We start from the raw sequence: 25,270 nt of genomic DNA, 5'->3' as shown, positions 1-25,270 counted from the left end.
ATTATTTAAGACCTTTATTAACGGGTGCTTGCCGTTTGTTGACTTTTTTGAAAAAATCAAGTTGTAAACTTTTATTACAAATTAAAAATGAGGTTCTTAAAAATCTCAACTTGACCAGATATGAAACAATTTAAAAACCTTTAAAGGTGTATTGAGAAAAACCAGGCTTTTTTTTTTTTTCTTAAAAAACACGTTTGTCATTACCAAAAAGAGACGTCTTTAGGTAAAAATAATAAAAACCCCATGCTGCATAGATAATGCAGATAGTTCTATTTATCTGGTCAATGGGCAAAAAGCAAGCACTTAAGGTCTTCAGCTCCAATCTTTTGTTCATTTCTTATTGCTGGAATTTCATCTTCATTTCTTCGTGTTGGATGACTAAACTGTAAAACAAAAACAAAACAAAAAATTAAATTTAAGATTATCTTGCACAATTGACTACAATGTTCTTTAAGTATACACGAAATTGCTCCAGATTACATTAGCTAAGTAGGGAAGGCATTCACAAATCTATTTCTTTATCCCAAGACACTGATCCAACAGGGGTGAACAATGCTCTGTGACAAGAAAGGCTACTGTCAGTTCTGCATGACCTTTTGTCACCCAGAATATAATAGAAGGGAAAAAAACAAAAGTATCACTGGCTAGAAATGACAATTCCAGAGCCAAACAGAGACAATTACATGCTTCTCAGAAACAAGTAAAAAACTGAATGTAAAGGAATCCCTTAACTTTAGACCTGATATGTCAAACCTGCCACTTTCCCCAAAGAGACTATACTGCTCATCACCACGCAGGTTATTCTAGTAAGCTATCCCACCTCTTTTTAAAAATAAACACAGCATAATCATCATACTTCTTAGGGTAGTTATATAGCAAGACGTAACTCAGCTTACTACTGAATCACAGATTCCATTCAGAACAGTTGATAAAGGCTCTAATACTCAAGATTTAGATAGGCCAAGTATGGCCCTGATACTTGCCATTACCCAAACTGGATACTTAGGTAATTTGAAAAGGACTATGGCTGAAAGACATCCTAAAGAACACTGGCTCATCTTACCTGATGAACCGGGATTTTTCTCTTGCATGAATGACCACCACCCATGACTGCTCAGAGGCCAGAAGGCCTCCTATGCCTACTTACCCGGATGATGGTAGAGATGGTAAGCCGGCATTTACTCAGCCCCGCCCTGCTCAGCCTCGGGAGCGGACGAATTCTCAGCTGGTGGATCGGCTGCTTTTGTCTCTTTGCCATCTTGTGGTTTAGGGTTTTCTGGGCGTCTGCGTCGGTAATTGAAGTTGCGGCGGTACCGACGTTGAGGTGGCTGCTGACCCTGGGTCTCATCTCCTTGATTTTCCTTATCTTCCTCGTTGCCATCTTCTCTAGGTTGTCTTTGGCGAGGAGGACCCCTGGAATGAACATTGTGCAAAGTTGCAATGATAAAACCTTCATTCTTTAACCCACCCACCGGTGTTCTCACTGGGTCAAGTCAACTAAATATCACATCTGGCCTGTTTACCAAAAAACCAAAAAGCACAAACTTGCTTCCCATTTTACAAACTGGATGGGATGTCTGTGCAAGGATTTGAAGTGTAAATTAGAGGATGTGTATTTAAAACCGGTTTTAACGGACTAGCAAACTTACAGTATATAACCTATTACAAAATTCATCATGAAATGACTGGAAGTGGTATATCACCAGACACTATGATGTCATTTTAAAGGGGCTCCATGATAGCCAGGTTTGGAACCAAGTGCTACTAATAATCCTTTACAGATAGATGAGCACTTGCTAAAAAAAGCAGGATATCAAAAAGAAAAGATGCTCTATATACATCAAAACATACAGCAACCATCAGTCATTAAGGAAATGCAATTCAAAACAAAGAGGCCACTTAACACCCTCCCAAGATGGCCACAATCAAAAGATCAGAAAGGCACCAGCGCCAGTAAGGATGTGGAGAAATTGGAGGCCTCATATATGTTGCTGGTGGGAATATAATCACAGTACAGCAGCTTTTGGAAAACAGCCTGGCAATTCCTCAAAATGTTAAGAGTCACTCACTATATGACCCAGCAATTACACTCACAGGTCTATATACCCATAAAGTATCCATTTCGTGATTACCAGTAACAAAAATATACAAGCATTCCCAAGTGCCCATTAGCTGACTAATAAAGATCTTCAACAAAACAGCACATCCATGTGGTGGACCCTGACTTATCCATGAAAACATAGACTGGTAGCAGCCAGGGGCTTGGGGTACAGGGAAATGAGAGACTGTTAATGGACACAAGGGTATTTTTCTGGCTGGGGGTGGGGGGGGAAGGAGTGAAAAAGTCTGTAATTAGAAAAAGTGTGGTAATTGTTGCATAACTGTGAATATTAAAACCCAGAGGTGTACACTTAGAAAAAAGTTCAAATTTACATTCTAGCAATATTATATTTAATAGCCTGAAATTAAAGATAGAAGGACCAAAAAAGTATCGTATCAAGATTTCTAACACCAAGGAAAAGATTAGAATTGCTTTTGCTGGTGACTATAAATGTCAGAAAGCGGTTTTCTTGGCCTTTCCTCCATCCATAATCACAGCACCCCAGAAACATCAAGATTGTAGCGGGGTTTTTTTTTTTTAAAAAGAAGATTTTATTTATTTATTTGACAGAGATCACAACTAGGCAGAGAGAGAGAGAGAGAGAGAGGAGCAGAGAGCCCAACGAGGGACTTGATCCCAGGACCCTGAGATCATGACCTGAGCTGAAGGCAGAGGCTTAACAACTGAGCCACTCAGGCGCCCCTGTAAGTGTGTGTTTTATACCTACTGGTCACCATGGGCTCCAACTAATTCCTCTCCCCTTTTCCTGAGACCCTTTTCCCTAGTTTTGGAACCTCATAGACAGTCTTTGGCAAAACTGCCAGCTCTCCCCTGAAGCCTTCACATGCAGCTGCTTTATCCAATCACTTTAGCTTCTAAGTCAATTTTCCCCATTTCTTTCCAAAACTCTGAGCTTTTCAAATCTTATGTTAGGCTATGTTCCATTTACTATGCTTTTCCTGTTTTAGTTATTCTGACAACCCCAAATAACCTGGGCATTTAAACTCTACCTCCTATCCAGCTGTTTCCTATCTGGGTTCTCCCAATTTTAAGGACTTTACTCTCCAAACACTCCTTTTCCTGTTCTCCTAAGTTTAATTCCTTCTTGTTCTCCCATTATTTATTTCCACTAGGATTTATAATCCAGCATTCCTATCACTTACTCTATCTCCCATTCTTCCTTAATATTTTTCTCCCTTCCTACCCAATTATAAAGCCCACCATTAATTATGACCAATTAGGATCTACATTTGGATCAATAAATGCTGGACTAATTCAACTCTGCTCAATCTGAGCCTGCTGCTCAAAAATGGCTGCAAAATACAAGCATGCTGGGTGGACCCTGTAACCATTACTCTATTATTTGATTTTCCCTTGTTTCTCTTCTAGAGATAACTTCACATTCTTTGTCCAAAACTCACCATACCTCTTACCTCTCTGTCTGACTCCACTAGCACTCCAGTGCCCACTTGCTTTGGCTCCTTACACACAAAACACCCAGGTCTTAGCAAAGGGTCCACCACTCACTTATGGACAAAATCCTATCCTATCTACAGGCAATTCTAAGCAGCTGCTTTCTACAAACCATCTTCTGCTGCCATTTCCCAGCCTAAGAATATGCCCAATTTCTCAAACAAAAATACTTTCTTAACACCACTCCTTCCTTATACTTTGTAATCAACACTACCAACTTGTCTATCCATTCAAATGAGACCAGTATGTCTAATTTAAAAGGCAAACAACAAAACTGAAGCACTCAACAACAAAAACTCACATGCTACCTTTTAAAGAAGACATCAATGAAGCTAGGCAAAAAATTTAAGCAGCTTTATAGTGTAACAAAAAGGCAAACTTTCTGCCATTGGTACCCATGGATGTAATGTATAGACTGCCTTGAGAGCCCACTTTAGACCAATTCTAAAAACAATGAACACTGTAAAAAACGATACTGTTATATTATTTGCAATGTTTTAACAAGGTATCTCTGTCTAGGTTTAAAACTAGTTTGAATAATAGTTCAGTTCAGGATCAACAAAGCTTATCAGTCAGCATCAAAATAATCTTCCCCACTCAACAGGGAAAACCCACTGCTCTCCAACATCAAGCACAAGGCTAACACAATCTCCTGGTGGAGATTTTAATGAAGCAGAGCTAGAACTCCAGGCCATTTTCATGAAATAAAAACTCAGGACACAACACACATCTCTAGAAATAAGAAAAGAATAAATTATGGACACTAGCTACTGCAAAACTCTCAATGCACATATACTGATATGTAGTGCAACCTCAGCTGGGTTCCTAGTTCCTAAAGCGTCAGTGCTCCACCTTCCTTGAAGTATTTTAAACCTGGGTATGGGTCTGTGTATGTGGGTGTGTGTCCCTGTCTGGAAACCTCTCCTACAGAGTCACAATGTATACAATCTATATTGTATTATGAATAATTTTACAGTAAGGAATTTCTTCAAACTTATTTGGGTATGTACAGTTAAAGCTGTTACATAAGTGATCAGTTAAGAATTATTACTGTATTGCCTTAACTATCCAACCCATTAGTTTTAAGGATCACATGTGGAGACTCAATGCTTTAACGAAAAGACCCTTAAAAGAAACAGCTGTTAACACCATTCTATCCACCCACTGGGACAGACTGGGTACACTGATTGCCTCAAATATATCATGTGTTTATACACTAAACACATCTGGCTCATGGAACTCTTCTCCAGTTACTATGTACTTTATTGGAGTGATTTCATTTTGCAACTTACGGGTGACAAAAAACCTAAACTGATAAGTGATTAATGGAAAAGTATGCCATCTCAGAGGTAACACTGTGGAGTCTTCATTCGTGATTAAGGTGTAGTTCACATACTACTAATGCTTTAAAGGCAATGCTTACCTTTACCTTTCTCCCTCCCCATGAAGTAGGTCTTAAACATACAACACAGGTTGAACTATTCTCTTACCTGTTCAAGGACAGAAAAACTGAAATTCCATAACCTCATTTCAGGGGGGGGAGGGAACCCACAACTGAATATAAAGTAGACCTCATCTACACAAGCTGTTTTTAACCAGTGCGAGTAAAGAACACATTCTCAAAGATAACTGACTTCGGGTTCACCTCTTTGGCATCTGACAAAAGAAAATGTTAAGTGTTAACAAATAAGATGACTCCAAAAGACTGCAGGAGAAGGTGGATGCTGCTGAGTCCTAACATATGCTTGAGAAATTTAATACAAACCATACCTGCGGAATCGTGGTCTATAACCCCGATACATATTCTGTCTCACTGGTCTACCTTGTTCTCCTGCACCCTGGTTGTCAGCACCCTGAAAAGACAATCAAGCTGACTGAAACAGTAACAGAGTAAAAACCCAATCAGACAAATCCAAAGTCTGCATACAGGAGTTTAAAATAAATAAATCAATCATCTAGTAATTATAATTATAAATTAATCTACTAGAAATTTAAAAAATGCTTCCCATTAAGATTAATTACTCCAACATAAGGGAGACACCCAGAAAATGCTTAAAATGCAGTCTTATGTAAAGTTATCACATGCTGTTTCTTTTACTTTTTGGTGAAAACTGAACACTTACTTCCATCACTTCTCCCTGCACAGGAGGGTTGGAATACTGTGGTCGACGCCCATAGGGTCTCCTCATGTAGTAAGGTGGGAACCGTCGCCTGCGGTAGGGCCGGCGCTGTTGGGCCTGGCCTTCGGGAGCACTTTCCGATCCCTCGTTCTTTTCCCCACTCTCACTATTCTGGTAATTTTGCTGGTAATTGCGTGGAGGACCCCTGCGACGTGGATAGCGTCTATAATGGTTACGGTCTGCTGCATATTTACTGCCTTGCACTGGAACTCCACCAGGGCCTGTCACATTTGCTGCCTCCGCACCCTACAAAAGCCATCATATATTGACAGTGACAACAGAATTAAGTACACTTACCAAAATTTACACAAAACAAATAAAAAAGGGTCTATGTGGCCGGGGGTGCATAGAAATGATTAAACATCAGCTCCTCACTGTTCTGAAGAGATTGCCCTCTAACTGCAGCACATTAGGCTTGATGCACCTGTGTTCATGTGGTCACCTGACCCAGCCATCCACATTAGAGCCACCATCCTAACGGATGAGATCTCCAAAATATTTCCATACTGAAGTCAAACCTTTACACAAAAAGCATCCTCACCTTTTCTCCTTCAACAACATCAAACTCCACAGTCTCTCCATCTCCTACACTGCGAAGGTACTTCCTGGGGTTATTCTTCTTTATGGCAGTCTAGTAATATCACATTCCAAAAATAGATTAACAGGGGAGAATAATGTGCTTTTTCATTCAAAAATGTACCAGAGTCAATATTATTTTAGCTTGGATATACACTTAAAATTAGCTTTAAATAAGACCAAACCGTCAATAAATTTAGGAAAACAGGGACCAATGCTACCCCCAACCTCAACCAAAATGCTCTAATCTTACAAGGCCCCAGCATTTTACCACTATTTCCAAACTAAAACAAGTAATTTAACACTCAAGACACAACAATATGTATTTTTTTTTTAAATGCCTTTTGCAAAAGCATCATATGTAGCTTTATACAAAATGAGGATATCCATCTATCCCCCAAAGACTGCACTTAATAGTAGAAGCTAGCCCCACACAGGGCCAGTTTAGATGACAGGCGAGTTTAGTTTTGCATGCTTCAAAGTTGACCAAACCAACTTTGTCCCTGTGTTAACCATATCAAACTCAATTACAAATGTCAACCAAAATCCCTTCCAACTGGTCTGTGATAATACTTCAATGGAAATGCAATTCACATGTATTGACCATGCGCCACTCTTTACATTATCTGACCACATGGGATATATAGTCAGTTATTACCTCCTCAGCATACAATAAATCTCACATTGTTACTTGTTCTCTAGACTGCTACAACTAAGTAAAAAGGGAAGAATAACCCCTCACATTTGAGTTTAATACAGTAAAGTTCCTTCACGCATTACCTAATCAATTTCATTTTGACAAATGTGAGGTATTATTACTCCGTTTTTACAAATAAACAGGCTTTTAAAGGTTAGGTGACTTGCCCAAGGTCACACAGCTTAAGTGGCACAGTATGGACTTTTCTAAATCCAGGTCTTGGGACTCCAAATCCCATGTTCGTTCTACTACATCACAGCGGTATTCATTACAGGATCACTCATGCATTTCCATTCCATAGGAGGCAGGACAACCAACAAAGCTGAAGCCAATTAAGCTAAGTTGCCCAGAACTGCAGTCTCCTTGATACACTAAGACCTGAGCATCCAAAGTCCCAAGAAACAACTAAACGTTGAACCACTTCCAAAATAAAGAGGAAAGCATATTGGTGACACCTGTGGGTCAGTACCAAGTGGGTGACATGCGTTCAGCCAAATAATTGATCTCATCTGTCATCTAAACTGTCACGAAGTTTTCATACCTTCCATATATAGCCAACTCTCAATTACCTGCAGTCATAGGGGATAGCAGAAGTATGGATAATTACAATTGCAAAGCTTACTTTGGTCAGCAACTCCAGAACACCCCCAATCTCCCCAAACCCTTTTGTGCTGCTGACAAGTAACAAGACTGACCAGCCTTGCTGTCTCTTGTTCCTAAATGTGCATATTCCTTTGAATATGCAGAAGTAAGGAACACAAAGGAGTTGGCATTCAATTTTATAAATCATTTGTTTTAAAAGTAACACCAAGCAGTCCTTTTTTTTTTAAAAGTTCATTTAAAAAAAAAAAGTAATCTATATACCCAATATGGGGCTTAAATCCATGACCCCGAGATCAGGGGTCTCACACTCTTCCTACTGAGCCAGCCAGGTGCCCATATGTTTACAATTAAAATGTTTCCAAAACTACATAGTTGACCCCGAGATTTTCGATAAGGTTTTGGACATACTAGAAATTGATCTGGCTCCCTTGATTGCCACTGAATGCTGTACCTCAGAAAGCAACAAAGCACCAACTTCAGATAGCCCTTCCTAAAAAAAACATGCTGCCAATCCAAGCTCACACCTGCCTGAGAAACAGTGTGAGTGTGAAAACTGTATCTTTTGGTGTCTGAATAGAAAGTAAAAAAAGTGGTTAAAAAGTTCTTAGGATTGATTTTCAATACACAGTAACAATATTTCAACAGTCTTGGCGAAAAAACTGCAGTGCACACATACACAGCTGTGTTCTTCCTACCGGTGTACACCTGTGAGGAGCCCATGAGATACTGAAGTTTGAGATATTAGTGTTTACTTGGCAGTGGCTTACTTTAATAAAAGTAATGCTTAATGATCACTTTCCAAAATATTTTTCTTAAATGTACTTGTGAAAGTTCAGCATATGGCACCTAATCCCATTAGTTTTTTCTCTTAAAACACCAAAGCCAATGTAAATAATTTTAATACATAATTACCAACTTTGTCACAATTTTCCAAGCCAACCAAAATTCTCAAAGACAATTGCCATCCAAAGTGCTTTAGAATAAACAGAAGGACCTAGGCTAACTTTGTTGGTGTTATAGTGTTCATTCCAAATTGACAGGTTTTGCAGTTTAGTCCTATTTTCCCCATGATCACTGTGATTTGTCCTTATGATAGAGGTTAAAACGTGACAGTGTTTGAAAACAACCCCACCAAAGTTTCTGTGTATTTATAGCAAAATCAGTTCAAGTTTAGGTTAATGGAGAGATTTTTTTCTTCCTTTGAAATTGGGTTTCAAAAATTTAGTCTGAGTTGAGCACCTTTCCTCATTTAAAAAAGCTACAGCTATTAACTAAATACCCATCTGAAACACCTATTTTAATTAAGTAAACAGCCAATATAATGTTTCAACGTATACATCTAAGCATGCTCCCACTCTTCCTGTGGGAGCTAAATTGTTTGGTGGTTGGATATAATAACCTTTTTGCAAGGAACAGTAGTTGAGAGAATATCCACCCCTTTCTCTCTTCTCACAACTCTTAAAACTAGGACTGGAAACATTCACACGAGCACTCACCTGGTGTACAAATACATCTTCCTTGGTGTCATTCCTGCAAGACAGAACCAAGTTAAACAAGTCATAAATGAAATACATTTCATGTTGCCAAAGGTTAAGAATAACCACGGTTCTTTGTGCATTCCCCCCTCTTTTCCCAGAGACTTTCTGCCTGCCAACAAACCCCCAAAAAATTTAAAGCAGAAACCTAATTTTTGTTTGTTTCTTTTTTTTTTTTTTTGAGACTAAGCAGTTGCCAACAGTTGTGACCTCACTATCTGCAGAAGGATTAAAAAAAGTCTAAGTGTGACCTACTAAGCCATTAAGGCTATTAAGAGGGTTTAAGCGACTAGCAACTATCACTCCTTATTATCCTACCAAATATTAACAACTTTCTAGCATACACCACTCTTAACTCCATTCCTGTGGCAACAAGCACTGTACTGGAGAACTAAGGTGGCGAGGACGAATGAGACAACTTCCTACAAGCACACACAACCCCTTCACTTCGTATCAGACAGCATTTCACAGCAATCATTAAATATCTGGTCAAACTGCTAAAGAAATATGGTTGAAATATCTCCTTTAGGACTTTAAAAGTAGTGTTAAAGGAGGGAACATGTGCCTTAAGTCTTAAAGAAGTTTACTGGAAAATGAGAAAGATGTTCCAGAGGTAGACAGAAAAGAAGTCAAGGATCTGGGTAAAGCAGCAACTAACAAATTCAATGCAAGCGGAGTCCAAACTGGCTGGAGCATGAGGAATATGGCTGTGGGTGGGGGAGGGTAAAGAATAGGGGCTAAACAATATGTAGGTAGGGGAGGCACCAAAGGCCTCTGAGTAGATGAATATGGCATAGCATCATCAGATGTTAAAATTTAGTGGCTACTAGGGAAATTTCATATACAAAAGGAGCCCAATTAGTTCTAAAGAATAGCCTAGAAGATGGGGTGCCTGGGTGGCTCAGTGGGTTAAGCCGCTGCCTTCGGCTCAGGTCATGATCTCAGGGTCCTGGGATCGAGTCCCGCATCGGGCTCTCTGCTCAGCGGGGAGCCTGCTTCCTCCTCTCTCTCTCTCTGCCTGCCTCTCTGCCTACTTGTGATCTCTCTCTGTCAAACAAATAAATAAAATCTTTAAAAAAAAAAAAAAAAAGAATAGCCTAGAAGCCCAGACAAGGTCTGATGGAAGCCTAAATTATGGGGCTTATGTGTGAGAGAATGTATTTGAGGATCTCTCTCTTGTGGTAAAAATGGGGAAAACCATATGGATACATGGATTTAGGAAGTGAGGGGGAAATGGGAGAACGAACTTATTTTAGCTGGGACACTAGGATTAAGATTATATTATATAAGCAAAAACCACAGGAGAAACCATTTTTCAGACCTTTACTGACCTCCCAAACCCTCTTCATTTTGTCCAGTAGGTCAGAAAGAGAATGGGCTCAATAAGAGTTCTTTAATGACAAAAGGAGCAAAGGTTGCAATGAACTAGACTGACTGGCTTACTGACTGTTGGCTCCTTGTTGAACTGTGGAGGAAGAAATGCACCAAAGAACCCACACAGCTTGGACTATCGTAACATGAGGACATTTCACTTATGGAACAGAATTTTAAGCTACTCAAGGCAACTAATTAAAAACTGACCTTTACAAGCTAGTTAAATACTAGAAAACCCACGGAATAAATGGTTGCCACAATGCTTGTCAAATAGGTCTACAGGCATCCCACAAAGTTCCATAGCCATCACTATTAAGTTCTCATCTCCAACACTGGGACTGAATTCCAAACCCTGGGGCCCTAAGGAGAAGTGCAACCTTCTCCTGGTTGGTGAGTAGGAGATAGGAAAGTAGGTGAGTCTGTTGAGTAGGAAAAGTAGGCTAAGTCTAGAACAGGAACTCTCAACAGGGGCAGTGTTGACCACCATCGGCCATTTAATTGTTCCAAAGACGGGCACAATTTGCCATAACTGGGGTGAAGGGTATCAGGCTTGCTGGAGGACGAGGTAAAGAATTATTTGGTATCCTAGTGGACTTTCATGTAAGTACATTTATTATAACTTGGGTTTTGAATCTAGTATTTTACAGTTTTAATATACATTAAATTTACTAAAAATGCAACTTCCATAGAAATTTTCATTTAATGATAATGCCACTTTTTATCTGGGTAGCCAACACATAATTTAACAGTTGGTCTCTGTGGTAGCACTATTCATGTATTCTGATATAGTTGCAAATAGCTATGTACATTTAGAATACGCTATACAATAAAAAAATGGGCGCCTGGATGGCTCAGTCGGATGTGCATCTGCTTTCAGCTAAGGTCATGATCCTGGGGTCCTGGGATGGAGTTCCACATCAGGCTCCCCCATCAGTGGAAAGCCTACTTCTCCCTTTCCGTCTGCCTGCCACTTTCCCCTGCTTCTGATCTGACTCTGTCAAATAAATAAAACCTTAAAAGGCAAGTAGTTATCTACAGATTTTACTTCAAGGTGGTAATAAAAGGAATTAGAAAATTTATGAACAACTTATCTAGTAATTAGAACAGTCTTTTTTTCTTTTTAAGATTATTAGTTATTTGAGAGAGTGCGAGAACACAAATAGGTGGAGAGGTAGAAGCAGGAAGCCTGATGTGGGGCTCCAACCCAGGACCCTGGGATCACAACCTGAGCCCAAGGAAGATGCCCAACTGAGTCACCCACGCCCCCCTAGAACAATCTTCTTAAGAACAGTACAAGGGAGTGCCTGGGTGGCTCAGTGGGTTAAGCCTCTGCCTTCCGCTCAAGTCATGATCTCAGGGTCCTGGGATGGAGCCCAGCATCAGGCTCTCTGCTCAGCAGGGAGCCTGCTTCCTCCTCTCTCTCTCTACCTGCCTCTCTGCCTACTTGTGATCTCTGTCAAATAAATAAATAAAATCTTAAAAAAAGCAAAAAAACAAATAAAACAGTACAAGGTAGGCAAGACACACAATGCATCCTCTGAAAGACAGCTGAAGGAAGTTGTTTTGCAGGTATAAAGACATGTAGAAACCAAGAAAAGGTTCACTCTTATGTGCCAGACAACAGCACTCACTCACTCTGCTGACAATAAACCCTATATATATGGCCAAAGCATACACGGATTTTAGAAGAAAATTTGACAATTCAGAAAAATGCAGTTTTAGCCTAGATAGAACACTATAGTTCAGATGCATTAGATCTATCTAGTTACAACTTTAGTGACTATGCAGAAATTCAAGGTAACTACCAAAAGAAAACCCAATTTTTAGTACTCATTCCACTCTTAATAGCTGTGCAACCTTGGACAGCTATCTCATCTGCAAAATGGGAAAAATTAGATACAACAGCTTACCTTCCTGAGGACTTAAGTTCCAGGTATTGTTCCAAATGTCTTAACTATACATACCATTCAATTCTCACATTCCTGAGGTAGACACTATCATTAACCCATTCTACAAATTAGGAAAATGAAGTGTGAGTTCATCTGCTCAGTGGTAAAATTTGACTCTACGGACCCTGATCTTTACTATGTTAAGAACTCAAAAAGGACCAGTTTGGAAATCTTTACATTTTTAGCTCCATAGGCAGCTTACAGCATGATGGTCTATTTTTTAGAGGATAACAATAAATAACAAGCACCTCTACATTCTCACCTGCTATTCCGTTAGACCAAGGTTCTGCTATGTATCTCCTCCCCCAAATGTAACCACCACTTTGGGCTCATAAGCCATATAAAAACAGTCGCTGAGTGGTAGTTTGTGGTGTACTGTAGTGATACTGGAGCAAGATACATGCTCGCGGCTACTAGAAATCTCACGGAAGAGGAAAAAGCAGTAATTAAAATAAGCTGACCAGGGCATAGGGTGGCTAAGTTGGTTAAATATCTGTCTTCACCTTAGGTCATTATCCCAGGGTCCTAAGATTGAGTCCCATGTGGGGCTTTCTGCCCACTGGGGAGTCTGCTTCTCCCTTCCCTCTGTGTGGTCTCTCAAACAAAATCTTTAAAAAAAAACAAAACAAACAAACAAAAAAACCTTTAAATACAACCAACACCCGCCATTATTAATGTAATAAGAGAGACGCCTGGGTGGCTAAGTGGGTTAAGCCTCTGCCTTTGGCTCAGGTCATGATCTCAGGGTCCTGGGATTGAGCCCCACATCGGGCTCTCTGCTCAGTGGGGAGCCTGTTTCCTCCAGTGGGGAACCTGTTTCCTCCTCTTTCTCTCTGCCTACTTGTGATCTCTGTCAAATAAATAAATAAAATCTTTAAAAGGCAGGCAGGCATTCCTATCTTCTGTGGTATATGCTGAGAACCAAGAGACATCCTTCTAACTTTACCTTACTTTGCTGAGGGTGGAAAATTATGGACAGGGCAGACCAGTACAGTAATCAGCTAGCTCACTAGGGGTGTCTGGGGTGGCACAGTCGGTTGGTTATGTGTCCAATTCCTGGTTCTGGCTTAGGTTGTGATCTCAGGGTCATGAGATGCAGTCCCCTGTTGGGCTCTGTGCTTAGCAAGAAGTCTGCTTAGGATTCTCTCTCCCTTCTCCCTGTCCCCCTCCCCTCCAAAAATAAATAAATCTTAAAAAGCAGCTAACTAACTGGGGCACCTGAATGGCTCAGTGGGTTAAGCCGCTGCCTTTGGCTCAGGTCATGATCTCAGGGTTCTGGGATCATGACCTCATCGGGATCTCTGCTCAGCAGGGAGCCTGCTTCCCTCTCACTCTCTCTGCCTGCCTCTCTGCCTACTTGTGATCTCTGTCAAATAAATAAATAAAATCTTAAAAAAAAAAAAAAAAGGCAGAAAAAAAGCAGCTAACTAACTAGGCACTGTGCTAAGCACCAGTAATAAAAGTTAACACATGGCCTATCTTCAAGTATTTCAACCTAGAAGGCCACCACCTTTGATCCAGCGCAGCAGCTGAATTACCCAATACTGTTTTCCATATCATAGTATGTTAAGTCTTACTGATCAGAGAAGAGGAAAAGGGAAGAAGAGCAGGCAGTGTACATACAGAGCAGTGTGGTCCAGCTTTCCTTACTATGAACACTGGAGCCAAGGTTCGAATCCTGGCTCTCTGATTTGGGGCAAGTCGCCTTGTTCGGACAATGGGGTAAAATAACACTTACCTAAAGACCATACTATAATCAAACCCAAGCCCATCCGTACTGTTGCCAGTTGAGACATTATTTTACTGGCAGCCCAGTGCCTAGTACTGCTGTCCGAAAGAAATAAAAAATGCAAGCTCAATACAGGTTTGCCCTGTTATCTGAAAGTTCACTTGATGCCACTTCACTTTCATGAAAGGACTCACAGGAATGCAGTACTTTGGGACAGCATGCAGAAATCTGTATCTATGTTTATTTTCCAGTAGCCACAATAAAAAAAGTAAAAGCAGGTAAAATTAGTTTTACCACTTAAACATATATAAAAATCAATATAAAAAACTGAAGTATTTTACATTTCTTTTTTCATACTGGGCCTTCATAATCTGCTCTACATTTTACACTTCTGAAAAGTAGGTTCACAAACGCAAGCTGTTCATAAGAAAGTGGCTCAAAACAAACACTAAATTGGGTATCAGTTTAAAATTCAAGTTTAAAAAAAAAATTCTGTTTCTCAGATGCAAGAACCACATTTTCCTACAAGTCTAATGGTTACTGTACTGGACAGCACAGGCCGACAATATCCCAAAAGTGTTACTCCATACAGCACAGTCCTCCTGCACTCAGGTGTACGCTTTTTGCTGGATTCTACTACTCCTCTTCTTGTTGTTAAGTGCATTATTTGCACTGAAAATTTTTCATAAACACTCTTCCTCTCAGGTTTTCTCACCTGACTAGTAATATTGTCCTTATTCAGCAAATGAGGCCACAGTATGGACTTCAAGGAAAAGGGAATCACAGATAGCGAGAGGCTGAAGAAAAAAAGGGGTTACTATTTTAAGTTTGGAAAATGCTAAAGAAAAAAGAAATTCTGCTGGGATTTACAAAGAGAAGTCTCTTAAAAGCTCCCAATGTAGCACAATGAAGGTAAAAACATGCAGCCAGCACTAAACTGTTACACTACTAAATTTATACAGATTAAAAAGGGTCTCAAAATGTCCTAGAATTTTAGGAAATCTTTTGTGAAACCACAGCATTGTGTTAAATGAAACCTAACATATAAGCTCATCTACCCATAACTAAATACTTTTATCCTATTATCTTGTTGCAGAATACCACACCAAGCCCTTTCAACAGCTTAAATTGCCCAAGTGCACAAATTATTAACTCTAAGTCATAAAAACCTCTGGGATTTAGCATCCATATATGCTCCGTAACCCAAAGCATCTGGACACCAATTTCCAACTTCTGCAGATGGCCATAAGATAGTAAAACCTACCTCTCTTTTTATTGGTTTTCTATTAAACACTTCTTATGGGCCAGCAGGCCCACTATTTTGTATCATTTTGCCTCAGTGAGCTGGATTGTAAATGTTTCCAAGGGCTAAGACTGAAGGGTGGAAAATCCAGCAACAACAGCCCCAATACTTGGTAAACAGAAGTAAGCTCATTCTCTACTCTAGATTTCAAGATGGAAAAGCTTTTATCTATCAGTAACTTGGTGAATAAGGATGACTTCTGGCCAGCTTAAAATCAGTAGTTAACACAACCAGCACACAAATCAATCCTGAAGTGCCTTATATAGAAGTCACCTTCTGAAGAGCCTCAGCTCTGAGATTAAAACAAAAACACCCCCTACCCAAAACGATACACCATGATTTGGGGACTACTTAAGTATCATTTTTTTTATGCTTCCACCCACCCATCCTTCCTTAACAGCACCCACCAAGTCTTCCCTAGTGCCACAGCATGTAGTCAATTATGTTACAAATTACCCACACCTTCTATGATATAGATATACCCTTACCATTTGTCATCAAATTCAGTCTGATTTTAACAGTCCAGGAGACTTGGTAATCACTCTCCCACAGGTCTACAAATTTTTAGAACAAAGAACCAGGGAGTAAATATTTTAGGCCATGTCAGTCATATAGTCTTATTTAAACAACCCTTAAAGATTCACAAGTAATACAAGGGTCAAAGGCTCTCTCCTTTAATTCCTTCACTGCATCCTAGTATTAGCTATATTAAGGAAATCCTTTTTAATTGTAAAGCCAATCCGCACTAAACTCTGTTATAGCACTACCTAACTGCACATAACAGGCAGTGCAAAAAAGCAAATTTTTTCAAATCTGGGAAACTAAGCCAGCACACAGAGGAGCTCCAGTGACTGCTAGGTCTCATTTAGGCATAATCTTTTGATGGCTAAGAATAGCCAACCTAAGAAATAATCTGTAACTGCGGACACCAGCCAAATTGAAGAGAACCAGGGCCAATTTTCAGGAACAGTGTTAATAGCTGTTAGTGAACAAACTCCAAAGGCAGAAAATGAGAGTTCAAATCCTAGCCCTACTACTTTCCATGCTTCACAGGCAAGTTACTCAACTTCTCTGTGCCTCAGAATACTGACTCCTCAAGTATTTTGAGATTAAATGGCTTAGTTCATGTAAAGCATTTATAGTAATGTCTGGTGTAAGTGCTTGAAAAACAGTAGCCACTTTTCTGTGTGTCACCACTGTGTGAAGGAAGTCACCTTCATCAGTCGTATACACAGGGAATCCCCAAAAGAGAGACTAAACCTAACAGCCATGACTTAAGTATTTTTCCTGAAGATAGCTAAACCCTTCCTTGGCTTAGTTTATTATACCTTTTCCTAGAATAATAAACTCAAATGTACAGAGGCCAGGCAGGAAGGGAAGTCAATACAGGAGAAAACCAAACCTGACATATTGTGGTAAAGAGAATGTACACCCCATTTAAAGGTGTCAATAATACTCATGGCCAGCCCATCTTATTTACATGGGACTTCAGGTCCCAAAGCTAAAACTCAGATCTTAGAAAGATAGTAATCTGATTATTTTGGAGATTATCTCCCCAATTTTAAGTATCACCAACTCATTCCAGTTCTTTCCCAGAGACTGTGTTATCCAAACAGAACATCTTAAGGTAGATTCAGCTAGTAGGCCACCAATTTATGTCCTCTTACCTACTGGATTCTCTCTGTTCCGAATTCCTTGCCCACCCCCAAACTCTGGAATGATTGATTAAGCATTTTTAAGTACTTTGGAGAACAGAGAAGTATTCCTATTGTGGTCACTATGAAAGACGCACATCCCAATGAAAAACTTTTAAAACTGTTACTGATTCATGTCAACTTTTCAAATTTCATGAGCATGGATTAATCCTCAACAACAGGAAGCAAAAGACAAAATTGGGTTTCCAGATTTAAAAAGCAGAGAACCAAACCCTGAAACCACTGACCCCTGCAGCATCTATCTAATGACACCTTCAACAGTTTTGAGTGAAGCTTTTCATAATATGAAATGGGGACAGGAGGTTAATAAATGCCTCTAATCACGTAATCCAACCACTGTTTCCAAGACACAGCATACTTAAGGACTAACCATAAATTTTTCAGAATTCTTAGATTCTGTTAATCTAAAAAAAAAAAAAAAAAAGAAAAAAGCAGCTAAAATGTTTGATGTTCTAAAGCTCAACACTTTTATTTAGCACCTTTTACCCAAGAAAACCTCCAGGAGAAAACCCTATAAAAAATAATTTTGATAAGGATACAACATTACTTTCACAGGTAGTCATTTAGATCAAAATAATTGCAATGAAAACACATTTCTTTAAAATCAAAGTTTACATAAAAATTATCTTCTATTTTCATTACAAAACTCTTAAGAACCAGAATGAAATTCATAGAACGTCAAGGTTAAAATTATAGTCACAGCAATAATCTCAAACACTACATCCTCTCCTTTCTACAGAAGCAGCATGTTTCTGCTTCCTCCCAAAACCCGACCAAGAGCCAAGTCAAGTCCCTACATACCTAACCAACCTGGAAACTGGTACCAAACTATAGTTTTTTAAGACCTGTATTTTCCCTTAATCAAGGCAAACCTCAACTAGACTTAATTGCTGTCACATTTTACAGTGACTCTAAAGTCTTAGAATCACTACAATAACCAATTTAGAAACACAAAGCACATTTAAACCAGTTAACTTGACAAAATAGCTGAGGTTAGGACAGTCCAAAGGATGATCAAAAGTCTATCTATATTTAATGTGCCCTGAAGGACCACCAACAGGATTGATTCCAAGTTGGAAAGGAGATATTCAAGGAGTGGCATCTCATAAAATAATTTAGAGTACATGTTTTATATTGGATTATCAACTGTTCACTTCAAAAATCATAACCTCTGTCTCTTTAACAAAAAAATGCAGGAAAACATAAGGCACATGGTACAACATCTAAAGCACACACAAACTACAATCTAACCACGGAAAAGGCTGCAAATTACAGTCCCTTCTAATGTGTACATGAGCATTACATTAGGTAAAGGGTTCATGGCAGTGTTTCAAGGATGGCCCACCAAACATAATCACCTGGAATTCTTGTTAAAAATGTACCCCAGACCCAAAGAATCCAGGCTGGAAAGAAAGAACTGAGGAATTTGTATTTTTTAACAAACTCCAGGAACAATAAGCCCACTTTAATTTGGAAACTATTGGTTTAAGGGTTAGCACGGTAAGAAGAGTCAGAGTAAGAGGGGAAATACAAACTGAAATCCTAACATTGAGAGATCAACTAAGTAGTAGTCAAATATAAGGAGCCATGCATTCCCTTCCTTCATCACTAGTAACCCATTACTAAAAAACTGATGAAAAATGTAGCCTTGGCCTGTCACAAAAGCAGTCTTAAGAGTAGAAATTCCCAAAGATTTTGGAAGAAACATAACTGTTTCCTCACAACTGCAACTTTGGAAAACATGCCATCAAACGCTTAAAATCTCTTCTGCTTTGAACATTTCGACAATACTTTAGGGTTGAGTAATGAAAGGTTTTTCACCAGCCAATTAGGTCTATCTTTAAGCTTGATCTTGCCCACTTGGGTTTCTTGCAGTAGCGTCCATTTCACACGCATGCAGTATTATTTCTTACTCTTAGATCTTCTTTAAAACACCTGGTTGTTTAATGCCTTCTAGATTAAGGATGTAATAAAATGCTGAGATGACACTATCCTACCTGTAAGGCTAATATGCTATGAGCACACACGATGCTCTACATCCATATGCAACTGCACTAGTAGCCTTGCTTGGCAGCCATCTTGAAAATGATGCCCGGCTCACAAGGGAGACCATGAAGAGTACAGTATGTAAAACTGCACATTACCGTCACTATTGCTACAAACGAGTCTGAAGATTAATCCTAAAGATGGAGCCCCAAGAGTATGAGAAATAAAAACTGAGAAAGGAAAAGAGGCTGTTTTTTTCAGATGCTACTACAGGAACATAACAGAAACTACTGTAGTCCTAAAGTGAAATTTATCCAAAGCATTCAAGACAACACACACTGAAAACATTAAACAAAGACCATATAAACTTAACAGTCAAGATGACAAATCTTGCACTGTCAAATCTTGTTACCTCCAAAGGTTAAGGCATTAGAAATAACCTATATCTACTAATCAGTGCTCACATCACGTTCTTTACTATCAATTTCATAAAGTTATAAAAGGGTTGACAAGAATAAACATAGTTAAGAGAATTACACTAGACCTCAGTTTCCTCAATTTGCTCTGTTAAGAGTTGGCTCACTCACTGCACTTGCCTTTTAAATTGCTCCTCACCTAAGAAGCCTCTGAAACGGATTTTAAATTAATATTTAGCTGTAAAACAAAGACCATGTCTAAATTCCTAATCTCTTCAATCTTCGAGGAAAACAGACTCACTGCCAAGAAGTAACAAGCTACACATGCTTACACCCTTCCTCGTCCACACACAGCCTACCCACGGAGCACAGCATGCAAAAGGTAGGACGGAGACTACGATGGCGGTCATCTCACCTGTTGATGAAACCATATCCGTTTCTTACATTGAACCATTTTACTGTTCCCAAAACCTTCGTTGCTGGAGGGAAAAAAAAACACAAAAACACAAAAACCCCACGATTACCAGACGTCCTTTCTTAGACCCGCCACGCTTGGGCACCCGGCCCCGCACGCGCTCCGCCGAGGCCCGCGACCACCTGACAGTCTTTCTCCTCCGAGGCCGCGCGCTGGCCCCACAGCACACGTGGGTGGGCTCGGAGCGGCGGAGGCCCGCGGGCGGGCCCGGGGCGCGGAGCCGGCGGGCGGGCGGGCGCGGCTGCGGGGCGGAGAGCACGTGAGGGAAGGGGAAGCGCCCGGCCCACTCGGGCCTGCGTAGGCGGCGCGCCGCGCCCTCAGGGTACACGCGGAAGGGAGCGGGCTGAGAGGACGGAACAACGGCGTGCGGGCCCGAGCGCACGCGGCCGCCGGGGAGGGGAGGGACCCCGCCGCACACGCGGTCGGCGGCGCGCGGCCGCCCGGGGGGAGGAGCGCGCGACCGCGCGGGGTCCGCAGGGGGCGCGGGAGGCGACGCGCGCGCGCGCCAGCCGGGCACGCGGACCGGGGCGGGCCGGCGTCCGCGAGGGCGCGAGTGGCGGTGGGGGGGGGTTGGGGGAGGGGCGGCCGCGCGCCGCCGAGTCGGTCCCCGCCGGCCGCGCGCCCGCCGGCTCGCCACGCTTCGGGTAACGGTTCCGCCGCCGGACTTCCCTACGGCCCCACCCCCGTCCCCGTCCAGCCCTCACCGATGACCTTCTTGTCCCCGCCGGCAGGCGCCGCCGATGTGAGGCCGCCCGGGCCGCCGCTCCCTGCGCCGCTGCCCGTGGTGCCGGGCTTGGTGTCGGCAGCGCTGAGGGCGGGGGCGGCGGGGGGGGGCGGCGGGCGGCTGCTGGGTCTCGGCCTCGCTGCTCATGGTTGCGGTGATGGTGACTGGGGCCGGCTGCGGCAGCTACGGCTCCTCCCGGGGTGAGATGGTAACTAGGCCGGCGGCGGCGGTGGGGCTGCTCAGGGCTCTCTGGGGTCCGCTCTCCGCTCCCGCTACCGATCGAACTAGCGAGAATGGCGGGACGGGCGGGATAAGCCCTGCGATTGACCCGCCCCAAGCATCGTTCACTGGCCAGCACTGCTGTCAATCTCGCCACCTGACCCCAACTCTTGGACCCTATTGGCTAATACTTTATCACTCCTCCACTCTCATTGGCTCTTAGGCGGCTAATTCGGCCGACCTACAACCGTTCCTGCCTCCGCCGCCGCCATAGAGACCGGAACTAGAATTAGAGTAGAGTCACCACGAGAACCATAGAGTACCCGAGAGGACGGGCAGAGTGAACGTGACTTTCACGAGGCTGCAACGCGGGCGGGAGGGCCCCCAGTCCAGGGTTAGATCCTGGCCGAAGGAAGGGGACCGTCAAACGCCTGACCGGATTACCTGGTCTGACCCCGGGGCTTGGAAGGGAACCGGACGACACCTAGCCTCGTGTCGAGGGAAGGCCTTCCTCTCTCCCTCTGCTTTAAACGTGGTCCTTGTGACCTCAGACCGTCACTGCAGATAGAACCGTATTTTCTACAATGGTCATGTACTCTCTGTACAGCGAGGGTGTCTAGAACTGACTTAAACGTATGCATTCAAAGAGCGTCCGTTTTGGCGGCGGAGCAGTCACCTTGGAGGGACCACGCCGTCCGTCAGACCGCCCCTGATCAGCATATTTAGGGGAGGGCGGTGGTGTACGCCACCGGGACCTGCTTTCTGAACCTTCTTACCAGGCATAGAACCGTCTTGTTAAGTATCCACGTCTTTCTCTGGCCACAAATCAGATTTAATTTCAGTTCACGTTTATTGAGCAAGCTGGGCATTTTCCTTGCGCTTTATCCGTACAACAGCCATGTGAAATAGGGGTTACAATCCTGATCTCACAAACGATTTATAACTGAGGCTGCCACCTGATGTACCCCAAGTCCTTCACTTTCATTCGTTCTTCAGTAAGTGTCTGCTGTCGACTGGGATGCACTAGTTCGAGACTCAGTTTCTGCCTAAATTCAGTCTAGGGATGAAGGCAGAAATTTAAATACCCCAAACTCCAAACACTCCAGCTTTGCAAAAGCACAAAGCATTTGGGGAGTGGAGGTGGGAAGAAGGTGGAGTGCTGCTGACTCCAGGCACTAGGTTTATGCAAAAGCCTAAAGGCAAGAAGACAGAGCGCTAATAGAAGTAAAGTAGTTAAGACTAGAATGAAGATCTCCGGTTATAGAGGTAGGCAGGTTCATATTAGGAACATTTTATTTGAAATTATCCTAAGGGCAACCGTGAGAAGGGTAATTTTCGAACTGGAAGTAGGGAGTGGCAAGATTTTTTTTTTTTTTTTTTTTTTTTTTAAATAATGGCTATGGGGCGCCTGGGTGGCTCAGTGGGTTGGGCCGCTGCCTTCGGCTCAGGTCATGATCTCGGGGTCCTGGGATCGAGTCCCGCATCGGGCTCTCTGCTCGGCAGGGAGCCTGCTTCCCTCTCTCTCTCTCTCTGCCTGCCTCTCCATCTACTTGTGATTTCTCTCTGTCAAATGAATAAATAAAATCTTAAAAAAATAAATAAATAAATAAATAAATAAATAATGGCTAGAGTGGAGAAGGGGTTGTAGAGGGACAAAATGGAAGTTGGGAGACAGTAGGCCAGTGCAGTATCATCTACGCTGTCCATTCCACCTCCTAAAGGCTCCCCTGAATCAGTCCTAAAAATCTCTAAATACCAAACCAACTTCTGTCATTCCTACTGCCATGACACTGGTATAAGCAATCATCTATTCCTTACAGCAGGAGTAGGCAAACTTTTTCTCTAAGGGCCAGATAGCAAATATTTTAAGCTTTGCAGGCCAAATGATTGTGTCTCAACTGCTCAATCTCAGAGACTGAAGGCAGCCAGACAATCAATAAACAAGTGCACCCGTGTTCCAAACAAACTTTATTTGTGCACACTAAAATTAGAATTTCATACTTTTACATATCACAAAATACTCTTTTATTTCAACTATTTAAACATATAGAAAAACATTCTATTCCTAGCTTATGAGCCACTGAAATACAGGGTGTGTGATCTGACCTGCCAACCATATTTTGCTGACCCTTCACTTTAGAGCACTGCTGTGGCCTCCTAGTCACTCTCTCTTTCTTTAATGTTCTCCACCACAACATCCAGAGTGTTCTTCTGAAAACGTCTCTCTGATCATGACAGTCTTAATACTACAACCCTTAGGTTTGTCCAAATTCCTTATTGTGGTTTACAGGACCGTGTAGGACTTCTCCAAACTTAACCTCTGACACTTGTTTCACATTCCTCGATCAACCTTACAGGTGATCTTTTAGTCATTGCTTCCTTTGAGCTATCACATACTATTCCCTCTACATATAACTCTCCCGTTCTCCCTTCTCTTTTTCCTGCTTAACTTTTCATCCTTTGGGTCTTGCCTCAGATGTTACTGTGTTAGGAGACCCTCCTATCCTAACACAGTGTGTTGCATTACTTAAATCGTCCTCTCCTCAGACTGAGTTCCTGAAGCATCTGGACTGGCACCCGACACATGGTACGTTAATAATTTTGTTTTGTGAATAACATGGTATAGAGAATGGACAGGAGAAGGTACTGGCACCAGAGAGGTGGTCTGGGCAACTGCGTCAGTAACACCCAGTGAAAAAGGTTTGCAGCAATAATGTGTATGGACAGAATAGGCAGATTCTAGAACTGCTATTCATGTGTTCCAGCTCCAGGTAACTTTTGACTGTTGAAAAGAAAATGTTTCCTCAAAAGGCAGGTCTGCCAACACTGGAGACATTTAAAAGTGTGCCCTATGGGTTTGAGGCATTTTTCCCAAGGTGGAGTTACAAAGAAATGTAGAACAGTGGGAGCAGCGTCTCTGTGAGTAAATAAGCAATCTTCCCTATGTAACTGCTTTGAGGGGATGGCTTCCCAAACAGAAATAACAATTCTGTAACATTTGTCTTTAAAATGTTACTTAAGGAGCCCCTTAAGAGGTTGTTCAGAGGGTTAAGCCTCTGCCTTCTGCTCAGGTCATGATCTCAGGATCCTAGGTTTGAGCCCCACTCTCTGCTCAGCAGGGAGCTTGCCTCCCGCCCCGGCCCCCCGCCCCCAACTGCCTCTCTGCCTACTTGTGAGCTGTCAAATAAAATAAATAAAAATCTTTAAAATGTTACTTTAAAGTATCATTACTTACTTACCCGATTATTTCATTAAGCTCTCTCTTCATGCTCACTGAGCATAAAGATGAGTTATTTAAGAAACTAGTTTCCTTGTAGCCGCCTCCATACTGCTGCAGAGATGGCACGGAAGCACTAGATAAGTAGTTGTCAAAATTCAACCCCTGTGCCAAGGTGGCAGCTCTCCCCTCATTTTGCTAGCCCCTGCCACCCTGCCCAGTGTGGTGAGCACAGTTTAGACAACTCCAGGGCTACCCTTAAGTGATTTGAAAGGCAAGGTTCATTCCATGAATCTCCTTTGCAAACTAATGTTCACCTTGTCATCCATCTCTAACAGACTCTGGCCCAAGAGCAGAGTTCCTTTTCCTAGAAAGCCCCCAATCTGTCAATACTTAACTCAAATATTACCTCTTCCTTTCATGCTACCCTTCCCCCCACCCCAGCATACCATTCATTATACATACCATTCATGCAACAATTATTTCTTGAACATGTACTAGGTACTAGATACTTACCTTTTCTAGGTGCTGGGGGACATAGCAACAAAGCAAAACAGAAAACAAAACAACACAACCGAATTTTCTGCCATCATAAGCGCTCACATTCTAATACCATGCTGAACTGAAATGCACCCATCTCCCGTCACAAACCCAATCCTACTCATCTTGCAGCTCCTGTGCCCAGGACAGAGACTGGCCGAGAATGCAGGTGCCAAGTGTAACTGAATTCAACTGAATGGCCCATCATAAGAATGTCAGTCCAGGATCTGAGCTGCTCGTCCTCCCTACTCTCTCTCTATAGTTCCACCTTGTCTAGTTAAAGATCTCCCCTCCACGAGGTCAGTTTTTTCTTCACTTTGTCCCTCAACCCTGTTTACTTAGCTAGAGAGAGTTGCAGATATCTATATTGTGTAGAACCCTTATATATTTCAGCAGCTCCTTGTACCTCAAAACACTGAAATGGCACTTTTTGAAAAGATTTTATTTATTTGACACAG

At 41.9% G+C, this 25,270-nt stretch overlaps 1 protein-coding gene across 1 annotated transcript; it reads right to left on the bottom strand.

The window, feature by feature from the left end:
- On the bottom strand, positions 1-21,137 carry YBX1 (Y-box binding protein 1). Its single transcript, XM_059374380.1, is given in 9 exon segments — positions 1-383; positions 1,148-1,413; positions 5,345-5,427; positions 5,698-6,000; positions 6,296-6,385; positions 9,127-9,160; positions 20,053-20,116; positions 20,817-20,943; positions 20,945-21,137. Coding segments are annotated over 8 exon segments (975 nt in total). The 5' UTR covers positions 20,984-21,137; the 3' UTR covers positions 1-383; positions 1,148-1,178.
- Positions 21,138-25,270: the final 4,133 nt, after the last annotated feature.

The sequence above is a fragment of the Mustela nigripes genome, chromosome 14 (genome assembly GCF_022355385.1).
Source record: "Mustela nigripes isolate SB6536 chromosome 14, MUSNIG.SB6536, whole genome shotgun sequence".
Taxonomy (NCBI): Eukaryota; Metazoa; Chordata; class Mammalia; order Carnivora; family Mustelidae; genus Mustela; species Mustela nigripes.
The sequence above is the reverse complement of the archived record's forward strand: the minus strand, read 5'-3'. Positions and strand labels throughout refer to the sequence as shown.